General features: G+C 39.6%; 1 protein-coding gene across 2 annotated transcripts in view; it reads left to right on the top strand.

The window, feature by feature from the left end:
- DOCK8 (dedicator of cytokinesis 8) overlaps nt 1–16,316 on the top strand; it is a 148,720-nt gene that overhangs the window by 127,685 nt on the left and 4,719 nt on the right. For both annotated transcript variants that reach the window (XM_075931670.2, XM_075931671.2), the window contains 10 exons: nt 757–857; nt 1,182–1,374; nt 6,240–6,383; nt 7,133–7,264; nt 8,397–8,531; nt 9,103–9,192; nt 10,352–10,588; nt 12,113–12,256; nt 13,974–14,080; nt 15,030–15,200. In XM_075931670.2, the coding sequence (XP_075787785.2) occupies nt 757–857; nt 1,182–1,374; nt 6,240–6,383; nt 7,133–7,264; nt 8,397–8,531; nt 9,103–9,192; nt 10,352–10,588; nt 12,113–12,256; nt 13,974–14,080; nt 15,030–15,200 (1,454 nt within the window). The remainder of the gene's footprint in view (nt 1–756; nt 858–1,181; nt 1,375–6,239; nt 6,384–7,132; nt 7,265–8,396; nt 8,532–9,102; nt 9,193–10,351; nt 10,589–12,112; nt 12,257–13,973; nt 14,081–15,029; nt 15,201–16,316) is intronic.

Raw genomic sequence — 16,316 nt, 5'->3', positions numbered from 1 at the left:
CCTCAGTCTCCTCTTTTCTAAACTGAAAAGTCCCAGTCGCTTTAGTCTCTCTTCATATGGGACCCTTTCCAAACCCCTAATCATTTTAGTTGCCCTTTTCTGAACCCTTTCCAAGGCCAAAGTGTCTTTTTTGGGGTGAGGAAACCACATCTGTACACGGTATTCAAGTTACCCTTGTTTCACTCAGTTTGGCTCACATTTTGGCTAATCAAATTTTCCCTTTTGTGCATCCCACTTTACAAATCATGATGATTTCATAACCATCCTGAGAAATACAAACTTGTCATTTTCCACATTATCAGAACAGTTATATATGGAAACCTTATTTACATTTTTTCACTCTTTTCAGTTCATCAGGAAGTGACTGCATTCCTAGAAACAATCATGTCTTACTATCACTCTTAAGATAATGAACCATCTGGTGCTAAGAACTGCAAAAACATTTGCTTAACAATAGTTTTTCTGCACCACAAGTTGGACAACATTTAGGGATAAATATAATAGAGGTCATGGTAAAAAAAAAAAAAAGGCCTGGACTTGATTTGAAAAAGCTATTTTGTTTGTGAGTCTCTCTTGCCATGTAATTGATCTGTTAGTTGCTTGCTGAATGAATATGATTTGTAAAGTCTGCACCATGAGTATCCTGCATTATGACATTTGGATCAACAGTTCATAGATTAAACAATACATCCGCTTATGTTCACACTGAACTTTTAATCAAACCCCGTAACACGTGTTGTTTGTGTGTATCTCCAGGTGAAGGAGCTGCTACGTAATCTGAACAATATATTGTCAGACACAGTGAAAATGAGGGAATTTCAGGAAGATCCAGAGATGCTCATGGATCTCATGTACAGGTGAAACCTTCTCATGCTGCTATTGAATCAAATGAAATGAAGCAAATACAAAGGGCCTGTAGAATTTTGAGAAGTATCCCCAAGTACTATTTACTGACAAGTTCTCCAGGTACCATGTTCAGATAAAAAGAGCCATTCCTAGTGCTATAACATACTAAGTGCAGCAGTCAATTATTTACCTTTCTACAGATTTTAAGAGACTGATTTTCAGTTTCATTTGTGGTTCAGTATGCACATTGTCAGCAGTTATGAAGCTGGAGAGGTACATTTTTAAAGAAAGAAAAGAAACCAATTCAGATTTGTTTCTTGATCCTGTGTCGTTAGAATTGCCAAGGGGTATCAGACATCGCCTGACTTGAGGCTGACTTGGCTCCAGAACATGGCAGAGAAACATGCCAAGAAGAAGTGCTACACCGAGGCAGCCATGTGCCTGGTCCATGCTGCCGCTCTGGTTGCGGAATACCTGAGCATGCTCGAAGATCACAAGTATCTGCCTGTGGGCAGCGTCAGCTTTCAGGTAAAACTAACAGGAAACTTTTTTCTGTGTCTGAGTACTCTTCTCCTGATTGGGGAGATTTCACACACCTGGCACCAATCAGAGCCAATTAACCAGATCCACATCTGGGCTATTTAGATGGAAATGTATAACAATTGTATAATGTACTTGTTTCCCCAAGACCTTATTGTTTAACACTGAATTGGGACCAACTGTTGCTAAACTGATAGAATAGCAGTACACTTCACTTCCTATCTGAAACTTTCATCATTTTGCTGTACGCTGTTAGACAACTTCCACCCCTGAAGTAGCTCAAAATCTGGTAGATATTCTATTTTGTGGCTGCTATGTCATTCAGCTACAACTACTACATCTAAGACCTTTAATATACCTAAAATTGGAACTACCTATTCAGTAATAATATTAGCTTTCATTCTAAAATATCCAAAAATGTTCCAGAAATTAGATATGTTATCACCTAACTTGTGCCTATTAATTGAATCAGATGCACAGGAAACATTCTAAACATAAAAGGCTAACCTCTCACCAATGTGTGGCTTTTCAAAACATGTAATGAGCATTCATTTATATGTATTATCTACCGAAGTATTCTAGGCACCTGTAGGAGAGAGCCCTACTCAAAAGCATCAGTCATTTTCTACAGTTGTCTTGGAAAGTTGATTCCTTATCCCCATCCTGGAATACCTGTATAAACCACAGTAATTTGGTATGAAATCTTGTGTCATTTACCCAGCTACAATCCATTGATCTTATCACATCAAATAGTGCCTAGAAGCATCCCAAGTGGATCTGCTCTTCTCATCAAGATGCATGTCTAGAAAAAGGACAGTTGAGCTATAGTGTTCTGTGGTAGAGAGATCATGAAATAAATATTCTTGCTTAAGGTTCCAGAAAATCCTTAGTGACACAGAAGCATTATGTAAGCCTTGCAGTACCTCTGAGGTAAGGCTGAGAGTGGAAGGGGGGGGGAGGTGATCTTGTGGCTAAAGCACAAGATTAGTGAGACCATCTGGGTTTCATTCAGAGCCTGAACTCAGACATATTATGTGATTTTGGGTAAGTTGCCCACTTTCGTTTCCTTGTCTATAAAATGAGAAAGAGGAAAATAGTTGTCAGCTCAGCTGCATTATTGTCGCTGTTAGTATTACTGGAGCCCCAGCCACGGAGCAGCACCCCGCTGTGCTGGATGTTGTGTAAACACAAAAGCAAAAAAGACTCTTACAATCTAAGCAATGTTTACGGTGTACTTTGAGCTGGATGGCTGGTGCTATAAAATGTAAAATATTAGTATATAAATAATATGTTAGGTCAGCAGTAGGATTATTCCAATTTTACAGATGGGTAAACTGAGGTATAGAGACACTGACTGACTTTCCCTAATCCCTCACACAGTCATTGGTAGAGTCTTGACTTCCAATTTCCAGCCTCCTTATACTAACCAGTAGCATAACATATATTTTTTATTCTGTGCAAGACAGAACAGTATATTGTAAGAATACACATACATGGCTCATTAGCATTGTAGAACATAAAATATTTCCTTCAGCAAAGGTCATCTTGTGCTGGATTTAAATTCTTTTACACTGAGTAAAGGGAACTTGAAGTAAGTGTATATGGGTGCATCTACACAGCACCCTAAACTTGAAATAAAATACACAATGTGCGTAGCGCATATTGCATATCTTATTTTGATTGTATTTTGAAATAACTTATTTTGAAATTTGGCACCAACATTTTGAAATAATGCGCTATTTTGACATATCCCTTAGCCCTCATGGAACAAGGATTACAGGGATGCCAAAATAGCACACCCGTTATTTCAAAATATTTTGAAATAATGGGCATGTTTAAAAGACATGGGGATACTGAAATAGCTCTACTGTCTAGATGTACCCTATTATATTTACACCTACTTTAAGACCACTTTATATTTCCTGAACCAGGATGTAGCATAAATGAGACTCGAGCCCCTTGCGTTTGTGCTATTTAGGAATTTTTAGCTTTCCTTAAGGAAAGCTAAGTATATGTGGCTCAAAAAGATTGTAGATTATTCAGAGCTGAAACTTTCCTGTTGCTCTGTAAGCTTCATTAAATGTCCAGAAGGGGAGGGAAGGATTAAATAAATTACTGTTAGGATGGTATAAGTTCAGTAGCTTTGAAATTCTGTCACTTGATATGTGTGTGGCCCTGGATACAGCTACCCAAAGTGTTGCCTGACTGCTAAAATATCAGGATTATCTTACCCTCACTCAGTCATGTATTTGTTGTATGAAGTGCTGTTGTAGCCTTGTTGGCCCCGGGATATTAGAGAGGTAATATCTTTTATTGGACCAATTTCTGTTGGCGAGAGGGACCAGCTTTCAAGCTTACACAGACATAAAGAAGAGTGCTGTGTAAGCTCTAAAGCCTGTTTCTCTTACCGTTTCTCAAAAGACAGCACAAACATTAGAAATGTATAGAAGAGGTGCTCAGAAATGACAGTTCCTTGCTAACAAGGGGGGGCTGCGGGAAAATATTTAGAGCCAACAAACAGAGAATTTGATAGCTGCAATTTCCTTGGTTCCCCCTTCCTAATAAATCCCTGCTCTGAAGTCTCTTAAATTCCCCATGAAAATGCTCATAAAGGACAGTAGAACTCCAAGTACTAAGCCTGTGAAAGCACATTGGGATACTGGGATGAAAAGTGCAACACATTTGTTAGCTAAATTGTAAGATGTGTAGTTTAGGGATTGGCATTTTGCTTTGTGTGGCTAGCATGGTAGGGCCCTGAACTAGACTGAGATCTCTAAGGGATACCCTAATATAAATACACTAATAATGAAGTGCAAAGTACAATACTGAAAAAAAAAAGTTTATCCATATCTTCCATATTCCCATTATTTTTTAATTTGGGGAGTTTAAATAAATGTGTACAAGAATGGAACAAATTCTAGCACTGATGAGTGTTTAATGTGAAAAATAAAAGAGTGAAGTTCTGCTGTGTACTAGGGAAAGCACAAGCTCTGTGTGTCACTAATGTCCCAATTCAGCTCCTCTGGTTTTGGACTGTCCATTAAGGGTTTAAGTGAGACTAAAGTTACGCACAGGCCTTCTATGGGTGCTCTGCACAGAGTGAATTTCTCCCACAGAGAAGGAAAAATGATCACACCAGAGATTATTATAACCGTCCCTTCTTGGCCCAGACTCCATGAAAACATGCCCATAAAGCTGCAATGGAGATGAGTATCCCCATGCTGTGACTGATGTGAGCTATCAGAACTTTACATCAGATCAAAAGTAGTAGCACTTGGTCTCTGCCATTTTAGAAAAAGGCATTTCCAAACTCATGTTGCCAGCTAGCTGGCATTTTTCCTCAGCAGAAACAGCTCAGATGCCGCTTTCTGTTAACAAGTGGGACTTCAGGATCTCAGTTTACCTTTATTTTTTTTCAATTAAAAACAATCAGAGGCTATACATTATTGCAGCTATAGAAAGCTACCAATGCTGGGGTGTCTTTATGTTTATATAAAAGAAAAAACTATGTAGCACTCTAAAGACTAGCAAGATGGCTTAATAGGTGATGAGCTTTAGTGGGCCAGACCCACTTCCTCAGATCATATTGGGTCTGGCTCACGAAAGCTCATCACCTATTAAACCATCTTGTTAGTCCTTAAAGTGCTACATAGTCTGATCTTACTAAAACAAAAGGAAAAACTAACACGGCTACCTCTCTATTACTTTTCATTTATGTTTACATGTCTTCATTACATATAATTGTAAAATGCTAATGTGATGCTGATTTTGCATTGATATGTTGCTTTTCATTCAAATGGGTGCCAAAGCATTTTCTGGACTTTACTAAGTGGTCTAAAAAAAATTAAATGCCTGATCCTGCTGGTTTTATTCAGTACATTTTCCATTGACTTCAATGGGAAACTTACTTTCAGGCGCAGGCTCTAATATATTACAGGTTGAATCTTTCTAGTCCAGCACCCTTGGGACAAGAGAATTTACAGAACCACGTGAGGTCAATATTGTCTAACAACATTACCCACACTTCCACTGCTTACTGGGATGTTAGGGTAAATTTAGGAGTAAATTAAAGCTAAATAACATCACAGAACACTGAGAGCCAGGACTGGTGGTTGTAAACAAACTTTGTGGGACCATGGGAAACTTGGTCATGCCCATAATAAGTGGACATCTGGCTAACTAAAATCATGCTGACCATGGATGTTGCCAGACCATAGAGTGTTGTATTAGAGGGGTTCAACCTCTGCCTTCAGTAAAATACCATGAAGAAGTACTGAGATTGAGAAGTCAAGCGTGTGCAAGTAAAAAAGAATTCAACTGTTACGGTTTTGAAAGCAACATCCTCTGCATTGCACTCTCTCACACTTGCGTAAGTGGAGTCAAAACCAGAATACCCCAGAATAGTTCAGCTTTGAGTGGATATGAAGCATATGACCATATAAGCTCGGAAGGATTTGTGGAGTCGTCAATGATGCTCAGCTGACAAAGGGGGAAGAGTTGCAAGAGTGAGAGTGAACACTACACCATGGAAACCTTTAGTTGCCTGGAAGTCTCTTGTATGCAGAGGGAATTTTGGGGCTGGTGGGGAGGTTTGGTTTCAAAATTCTGAAATGGAAAGGAAAAGCTGGGATTCTGGTGACAAAACCCCAGCACCAGAGATCAAGAGGCTTATGACATGATAAAAGCTCCCTGGTGGACTGTAGCCTTGTATCCAGCAGCTGGCCTTCTGTGATTTTATTTGTGCTGAGTGAATGATCTTGTCTGTGAAAAATCTCTGTTGCAGGGTCTGTCGCTGCGATAATCTGTTGGGTTTTGGTTTCCAAGCCTTGGGTCTCTGTTGTGATCTATTTCAGAATATTTCCTCCAACGTGCTGGAGGAATCTGCCGTCTCAGATGATATTTTGTCTCCTGACGAGGATGGGATATGTTCGGGGAGGTATTTCTCTGAAAGTGGTCTAGTGGGGCTGCTGGAACAAGCTGCAGAGCTCTTCAGCACGGTGAGTGAAGAGAGGGTGGGCCAAATTCATTCCTGTATAACTACTGCATTGAAGATCATGGAAGTTAGGCCAGGGATGAGTTTGGCTATTGAATCAGACTCACTCCTGTTCAGTTGTTGTGCTCTTAGGGGGGAAGGCAATGGTGGGGAATGGCAAGATTCAGAGGAGACTCCTGTGGGATCCCCACTGGTACAGTCTGCTCAGGACAGGTGGTCCTGACTCTCAGAGGTAGGCCATGCCCACTTCTAAAGGGTGGGATTGCAAGCAGCTATGCCCCAAATTCAGGCAGACTGATCACTGCTTGGGGCTTGCAGTCTGGTTTGCACAAGTAATTAACTGAGTCCTCTGGGTATTATCTCAGGTATTAATCTGGGTAATACCCTCTGGGTATTATCCTGATAGAGTAAATTTGAAATAAGATCTTCATATTACTGCACAGACTACAGATTCTAAGAGTTACTCATGGATTCTCAGTTAGAGTTTAGTCTCACAATTCACATTTACTTTAAGAGGACTCATGTAGTTAAACTCCATCCGATTCATTACATGTATACATATTAATACATGGTATTATAATTATATACCCATAGACCCATAATCACTTTACTTTTTTTTAAAAGCTAAAACAGGCATATCAGAAAAATTAGCTAATAAAATAGCTCTTGTCCTTCTATCCCCATAGTGATCCAATCTCTTTATATCATGTATGAAAACTCAATTTCTTTCCTTTTTTTATTCCCACTTACAAGGGAGGATTGTATGAAACCGTGAACGAGGTCTACAAAATTGTCATCCCCATACTGGAAGCACATCGAGACTTCAGGAAGCTTACTTCTACTCACAGCAAGCTTCAAAAAGCCTTTGACAGCATTATTAATAAGGTACCTGCTGCTGCTGCTTCTCTATGAGCAAGTCGTGTGTTGCTGGGCTGCGGTGTTTGTTTATGGATAATGAAGATAAGACCATACATGCCAAACAGGAGCATTTCTTTTCTCTAACCTGAGTTTCCATCTGCTTTGGACTACATGTTATTGTAAATTAGATCTTGCCTGTTAAGGACAATCTATACTGAAGAAAAATATAATGACTCTCAGAAACATGGAGAAATGGGAGAGGATTATAAACAACATCTATAAAAAGAGATTAACAGAAAATTCATAATATTTTAAAGGAACACATAGGGTTAAAAAAAATCACAGGTTAAATTTAGACCATGTGAAAGCAGGGAAGATTACATTTGGCCACACATTCAAAAAGAAAAAACAATTTTCTTGACGTTTTTACTAGTACCTTATATTACAAAAACATAAGAATTGTAAAACCTAATCTACTTTTCACTATTCATGCTGTTTCTATATTTCTCTTAGTTTGGACAATGAAAATAGATTAGTCAGTTTCATTTCTAGTCACTTTTAAGTTCTCGTGGATTTTACAGCATTACAAAGTCTTGTGAAAACAAAAGGAAAAAAATATGTAGCACTTTAAAGACTAACAAGATAGTTTATTGGGTGATGAGCTTTCGTGGGGCAGACCCCAGAATATGATCTGAAGAAGTGGGTCTGCCCCACGAAAGCTCATCACCTAATTAAAGTCTAACAAGATAGTTTAAGTGCTACATAATTATTTTTCCTTTTGTTTTACCAAGATCAGACTACCACAGCTAACTCTCTATTACTTTTCAAAGTTTTGTGAGTTGCAAAGACTTGAAGGTTGAATAATGTGTGTGTTTAAAATTCTTCCACTGATTTTTTTTAAATTTCTGTGGTTTTAGATTTGCAAAAGTGAGTTCATGCAAAGCCTAAACTTTGAGACAAATTTATAGGTTTTTTTTCATAAATACACTAAATAGGCAACTGAATGGTGCTATGTTAACCCTGTTGCTCTGAAATCTGGACACGCTTAAGGTCAGAGGAGTACCTCAGGTATAAATCAGATGAATAAGGCATCAAAATTGGATTATATTTAAGGGGGAAAAGCTAATTGAGTATTTTTTCCCCTTCTTTTATCAATCAGGGTCAAAAGCGAATGTTTGGAACTTACTTCCGTGTTGGTTTCTATGGATCCAAATTCGGGGACCTAGATGAACTGGAGTTTGTTTATAAAGAGCCTGCAATTACTAAACTTCCTGAGATTTCTCACAGACTAGAGGTAAAGAAATCATAGTTCTGTAATTTCCTGCTTTGTGTTATGTTTTCTAAGACAGCAGCTGGGTGAATAAAGAAGTCACAGCACAGAAGCTATAGATGGTGGTGATGTACAAACATCAGTCAAGTTGATTTTTCAGATCATTCAATCAGTCTGATACTTTGGATTACTACCACTTCTACAGAAGGAAGAATGTCAGAATTTTTAATACCTGCAGTCCTATGTCCTGAGGTTGTTGATGTCCCTCCCTGTATAAGGAATTTATCGAGTTAACCTGAGGGGATACAAGTTTTGTTTTGCATCCTTTTGAACTTTTGCTTGGGTCATCAATGACAGATTTTTCACTTTTTTTGCCTCCTTTAATGGCACTCTGCCTATTACCTGACAATTCACTGCTGAATCTTCATTAAGGTGTCAGGGCCTCTGTAGACTTTAACCCTCAGGATAGTGTATTTATTCCATTCAATCAATCCAGAACTTATCACAACTCTTTGTTAATCAGAGCAGCACAGATTATTTGCATTCCATTATAGAGAGGTAAAATCGCCTTTGAATAATTATTTTTCCTTTCCAGGGGTTTTATGGCCAGTGTTTTGGGGAGGATGCTGTGCAGGTGATTAAAGACTCCGCTCCTGTAGACAGAGGAAAACTGGATCCCAATAAGGTAGGAATGGTATTAGCACAGCTATCAAAAAGTGTGTGTGTGATGTTCAGGGCTATCATTATAAAACAAACCGGGGAGGCAGTTGTCACCTGAGGAGAAGAAGGATGCTCCAATGGCTCGGGCACTCACTTAGGGATTCAAACCCAGATTTCCAAAGCCCTGCTGTGACACAGATTTCCTGTGTGACTCTGGGCAAGTCACTTAGCCTCATGGTGTCTATCAAGTCGCTGTTTGTACAATGGGGATGGTACTATTTCTGTATTGCATAGGAGTGTTGTATTGATAAATAGATTAAAGACTGCTAGGTGGTCAGATGCTAGAGTGATGTACCATATAAATACATAAGACACACAGATAAGACTTGAGCTTGGAGTGAGACAGCCAGATACTTTTCTGTTTGGCACTATGAAGATGAAGACACTGGAGTTCACCTGGTATTGAATCTGCAGCGAGTTTGGAATAAGTCTATGAGGATGATAGGCAATCCTTATCACTTTCCCTATCCCTCCCTCCTTTAATTTTTTTTTACATTTTTCTTTTTTCCCCTTTTCTCCTATGCTTGGTTTGCTTAGTTTATATTGAGCTGATGTCAGCAAAAAAGGTACACAAGCGAAAAATAAGACTTGTGTTGTCTGTTCTCAATGTCGGTTTCTTTAGTACTTCTCTCTCCTCCCACACTCTAAAATAAAGTCAATCCATGGGCAGTCTTAGTTGGAAAAAACACAGTTACTGCTTAGAGGCCAACATGTTAATTTTCTTCGCTAAGTTTCAATCAAATGGTTAAACACCTAGTGGACCAAATTCTGCTCTCATACCATTCCAACTTCAGTGAGGCAAGACTTAAGCACTGTATATACACTTGTGAAACCCTGCTGACTTAAACGAAGTCAGTAACAAATTACTTTAAGGGAGCGGTACAGATGTAAAATGGGGGAAAGAAAAGTGGAAATACAGCATACTGAGTAGGTCCTGGACAACGTGAAGTCGTTGCAACTAATTCAGAATCAGAGATATCTTGCTGTGTGAGAGAGCACTGCCTGCGTGTTCTCCTCATGCATGCCACCTCACTTTGAGCAATGTGATATTTCATGCATTCCATTTATTCCACAGTCATTTGTCTTGGCACTAAAACAAAGATTCTTCTTTCCCTCTCTTCCAGGCCTACATACAAATTACATTTGTGGAGCCCTATTTTGATGAGTATGAGATGAAAGACAGGGTGACCTACTTTGAAAAGAACTTCAATCTCCGGCGTTTCATGTACACCACCCCTTTCACCCTGGATGGACGCCCCCGGGGTGATCTGAGCGAGCAGTACAAGAGGAACACCATCCTGACCACAATGCATGCTTTTCCCTATGTCAAAACCAGAATCGGTGTCATTCAAAAGGAAGAGGTAAATGGTGTCTTTGTCAGAGATGTGAATCTGAGTATGGTGCTCAGTCATTAGACAGGGCTTGAAGGCACGGTTGGGAAAGGGATGATGTTAAATTCTACATGGACTGGTGCTATAGAAATGCCATAGATCAAGTTAATGGATGCATAATGTACGTTCCTGCTGGCTTCTGTAGGAATCCATCCATGTGCAGAATAATTTTTTATGTACAGCAAGGCATGTGTGAATGTGCACCACGGATAGAAACACAAAACCTACATAAGAACGTCCGTACTGGGTCAGACCAAAGGTCCATCTAGCCCAGTATCCTGTCTGCCGACAGTGGCCAGCACCAGGTGCCCCAGAGAGGGTGGACCGAAGACAATGATCAAGCGATTTGTCTCCTGCCATCCTTCTCCAGCCTCTGACAGACAGAGGCCAAGGACACCATTTTATTCCCTGGCTAATAACCTTTTATGGACCTAACCTTCATGAAATTACCTAGCTTCTCTTTAAACTCTATTAGGGTATGTCTACACTACCACCCTAGTTTGAACTAGGGTGGTAATGTAGGCAAGCGGAGTTGCAAATGAAGCTCGGGATTTGAATTTCCCGGGCTTCATTTGCATCTCGCCGGGCGCCGCCATTTTTAAATGTCCGTTAGTGCAGAAATTCAAATCCCGGGCTTCATTTGCAACTCCGCTTGCCTACATTACCACCCTAGTTCAAACTAGGGTGGTAGTGTAGACATACCCTTATAGTCCTAGCCTTCACAGCCTCCTCTGGCAAGGAGTTCCACAGGTTGACTATACGCTGTGTGAAGAAGAACTTTCTTTTATTAGTTTTAAACCTGCTCCCCATTAATTTCATTTGGTGTCCTCTAGTTCTTCTATTTAGGGAACTAATAAATAACTTTTCTTTATCCGCCCTCTCCACACCACTCATGATTTTATAGACCTCTATCATATCCCCCCTCAGTCTCCTGTTTTCTAAACTGAAAAGTCCCAGTCGCTTTAACCTCTCCTCATACCTAGCTCTGAGTGCTCTGCTCATCAGCGGGGCAGCATTTGAATCTCTCCTGAGTGGCCACACACACACATAGCTTGCTGGGAACACTATTGGGGAGACATGTGTTCCACCTAGGATCCCAACAGCAAGGATAACAGCAGAGTGACAGGAAAGAGAGAAGAGTCCAATTTTCAGCTATGCATTCATGTCCATCAGAAACCTGATGTAGAGTTGGGAGGGAGTTCCTTATAGAAGCAGCATTGTAAAAGTAGGAAACTCAATGACTGTTTTAGCCTGAAAGATAATAACCTAAAATTATGGCAGATATAGGACTGGAGCTAAATCTTACTGAGATCTTTTCATTGACTTTAATGGTATATGGATTTAACTCAGAATTTACAGAGATCAGATCTGGTTTGAGAGATATTCCTGGGTTTGCCATCCTGACTGTGATCCAACCCAAAACAACTGCAATGCCTGTATCAGCTCTACTACATCTATTACTCAGATAATAATTCAACTGTCCATATGTTTTAGTACACTTTAACCCCAATTGAAGTTGCTATTGAAGACATGCAGAAAAAGACACTAGAACTGGCTGTTGCAACCAACCAGGAGCCACCAGATGCCAAAATGCTCCAGATGGTGCTACAGGGTTCTGTTGGAGCTACTGTAAATCAGGTAAAGGTCAAACTCACCAAAAATAATGTATCTTCTGAACAGCCTTTGGCTTTGCTTCTTCACCCACCCCTCCTCTTGTGTGCTTTTTTCTACCTCTTTTTGTCCTTTACTGATGAGAGCACTTTTAATCAGGCTGATTAGTTGCAGATTCCCCTTTGAACTCTGCCCATTGTGGCTCATCTTTGTTGACTAGCCTCTAGAGTTGACCAACCTAAACCTAAACCTTCACTTTGTTTCTGAAATTCAGAAAAATCAGGAAAAACTTAAAAAACAATTAATAGTCTAGCGTCACCTTCAAGACTAACAAAACATGTAGACAGTATCATGAAGTGGGTTGTGCCCTTGAAAGCTCATGATTTCATCTGCATGTTTTGTGTTACTAAACTATTTGGGTTTTTTTAAAAGTTTTTCCAGGTACAGACTAACTCGGCTACCCATTGAAAAAAATATCAGGGTAATTTTTTATTCTCCCAGATTTATTTTTGTAAATCTCTACATTTCCTCGTTTTGACCTAAAACAGAAATGCTAAAATATTAAGAGACAGTCCACTCTGCTGGGTTTTTTTATCCCAGTTTGAAGCAAAAAGAATTGAATTTCTCACACCCGCCTGTTCCCATTACATTTACTGCCCAATTTTGAGGTTGCAGTGGATTCAGAGACCATGGCTAAAACGTGGATATGCATTTGAAGCTCTATGCAGTTACTCATACTGAGTTGACTCATCTTTCACAGGAGTACTAACCATCCCAACAACTTTAGTCATTTAAGGGACTTCTCAATGAGTAAATCTATCTTCTGTGGGGTCACCAGAATTCCAGAACTCTTAGCATGTAAGAAATCACTTATCTCCCCTCCCCTCCCCAACATATCACCCAACTGACGTTTATTACAATACACACTTTAATAAAAACTGAACACTGCGAAGACAAAATAAGAAGGAAAAAGTAAGGCCCTAAACATACCTCTGCAGAGCTTAGTTCCCCAAATCCAGGGGTAGTCAATAGGTGGACTGTGTGCCAAATCCGGACTACCCAATGCTTTGAACAAACAGCATGGTCTTTTTATTTACTTATTATCATCATCATGTAATAATTTTTGTAATGTTTTCTCTGGAGTCTGGACTTTTACTATACCTTGACCAAGAAATTTGGATCCTGACAAAAAAATAATTGATTACCCCTGCTTAATTAGACCCTAGTCCTCCTTCTTCAACCCAAACCTCCACCAGATTGAACTCATTATAGGAACATGCTGTTTTGTACTGGGGACAAAGTGTACTTTTCATGCTTTTGAGTTTTGTATTGTCACCCATCCCTGTGATAGCCAGGCATCTTCCATGTAAAACAGTTTGTTTGTAGGGAAGTCCCTGCCTGTTCCTTTTTATCTATTTTCTTTCTGTGGTAGAATAACTGGCAATAGGGGATGATACACAAAAGTAGAACAGAACAGAAGTATGTTGGTCTTCTGAGCATTGATTGTTAAAGAAAGGGAGGTGAGAAAACAGGGGTTAATGCAACACAAACACATTCAGGAAAAACCTTTAAATAGGGCATCTTCCTGCTACAGTATAAACATTTTTTTTTGGTCACTCCAGCTGTGAAGTTAAAAACAACCCCACCCAACCACACCCTAACCAAATAAATCAGTTTTGTGCTTCCTTTTCGGTTATGTAGAAAATTTGGTCTTAGTAATATTATACTGTGTTATTCCTATAAGGGACCACTAGAGGTAGCCCAAGTGTTCCTGGCAGAAATTCCAGCTGACCCAAAACTTTACAGACATCACAACAAGCTGAGATTATGCTTCAAGGAATTTATCATGAGGTGAGTGAATGGAAAACTAATTGAAGATAAGTTGTGCTAGCGTGTGGAACTGTAGCTATGTTACTGTCACTACTAATACAAATCCATGCAGTAAACATCAGGAGCTAGATTTTCACACTGTATATAAAAAACCAACAAATAGTTGGGTAGCACTTTATAGACTAACAAAACATGTAGATGGTGTCATGAGCTTTCGTGGGCACAGCCCACTTCAGATGACCAAAGTGTTGGATGTCCAGGACTAAAATAAATAGAGGAGAATGGGAGCTGGTGGGGGGGGGGGGCGAATGGGAGTGGAAGGGGAGGAACAAGAAGAGGCAGTGGGTAAAAAATATCTCCTTGATATTCCAAAGAACTTTTATGTTTTAGAAATGTGAAATGAAGTACTTCGATAATTTCTGTTAACTTTTGTTTAAATTGATAGATTCCTATTCTTGTCTCAGTTTTGTTGACTCAGCTTTTTCTGCAGAAACTGCTCCGTGACAAAGCTTTCAACCACTCCTGCGTGGCAGGCACATTTGCAGATGTGCACCCTTGCTCTGAGAGTATACTGCTCTTTATTCATGCAGATCTTCTTCTGCATGCTCTCATAGTCCCATGCATAACCATCTACTCACATATGCATCCACATTGAGGCAACAGAGAGGCTTTTGAGGGACATGTACTAGCCACATTCATACCTGATGCAGGAAGGTGCAAACTTCACCGACTTTCAATGGAGCTGCATCCATTTACTCCACAAATGTAATGCTGTGTCACAGAGGTTATTGAAATGTGCTCATTTCCCTCGTGTAGTTTTAATACCTGATGAATGGACTGCAATGGGTCTGGCAGCACATAATCTGAACATCCGAAATCTTGCTTTACTAACACACACTCACTGTCATACAATTTTAAAGTGTTTGTCAGAATTAACCAATGTGTTTTTAAATCTTTACTTTGAGAACAGATGTGGTGAAGCCGTGGAGAAAAACAAGCGCCTTATTACTGCAGATCAGCGGGAGTACCAGCTGGAGCTCAAAAAGAACTATAACAAGCTGAAGGAGAACCTTAGGCCGATGATTGAGAGGAAAATCCCAGAGCTGTATAAACCTATTGTGAAAGTTCGCAGTACAACCAGGTACAACTAAGGCCCTGGGTGCTGTTTGTATGTGAACAAAAAAAGTGCCTCTTTATTGGTGAGAGGTGAGACAGTGTTTTCCTTTGCTTCTGAGGCACAGCCCTAAATTAAACAGAATCAAATATGAATTGTGCTGCTCAACTGTTGCACCACAAGATGAAGGAGGAATAGAATTTTTACACTAATATAAGAATTCATTTTAAAGTTGGTTTAAAGCCGTGTTTCCCAATTTTATTTGGCCACGGAACCCTTTTAAACTCGGAAGAATTTCGAGGAACCCCTACGGGAAAATGTCTTGAGGAAAAAAAAAATGCCAGACCTGAGTGCCATGACACCTTCTCCTCTCTCCCCCCCAATAAGTAAGGATAATAATAATGAACAAATGCTAAAAAAGGTCATGAGGTCAACATTTAGTTTAGTTGTACATATTTTTTAAAAAGAATCACATTTAATGAGTACAAAAAATAAAGCTAAAAAACTAATATGAATTCTATTGGCAGTTTTCAATGTGAAGAGTGGTTTTTCTTCTTTTCTTGGCAAATTTTTTAAATATTTTGTTTAATACTAAAAAGTTGGATTTGTATATCTGGCGCTGCATTCGGTCAATTTCTGTATTTTGTTTTTGTTGTTGCATAAGTCGAGAACCCAGTTTCACACAAGTATGTACTGGTGAAGGTTAGCAGTTGACGAATTGCACGTCTTGATAAAGCTGAATATTCTTGACATAAGCCACCCCAAAATGGAATCAGAGAAACGTCTTTAAATTTTTGTATTAATTGGCCATCTGAAGTGATTTCGATTAGGTTTTCATAATCTTGCATAGAAAAACTGACTGGCTTTCCTGTTATACTTAATGGATTTCAAATCCAGTTATTGTTGTCATTTATGGTTGGAAAATACTTCATGATGTTTGTGTATAAATCACAAAGATGATCTGCAATGTGCTGGCCAGGAAGAAGAGTACAGGAGAAAGCTTGGGGCAGAGTTGTCTGGCCAAGAGGGGGACTTGGGGCAGGGTGTCAGGCCAAGAGGGAGGGTACAAGAGGGGTCTTGGGGCAGGGTGACTGGCCAGAAGGGAGAGTTCAAGAGGAGACTTGGGGCAGGGTTCCAGAGCCA

This window comes from Pelodiscus sinensis, chromosome 6 (genome assembly GCF_052426305.1).
Source record: "Pelodiscus sinensis isolate ZL-2025 chromosome 6, ASM5242630v1, whole genome shotgun sequence".
Classification (NCBI taxonomy): domain Eukaryota; kingdom Metazoa; phylum Chordata; order Testudines; family Trionychidae; genus Pelodiscus; species Pelodiscus sinensis.
Note: the sequence above shows the minus strand (reverse complement) of the source record. Positions and strands in the feature narration are given on the sequence as shown.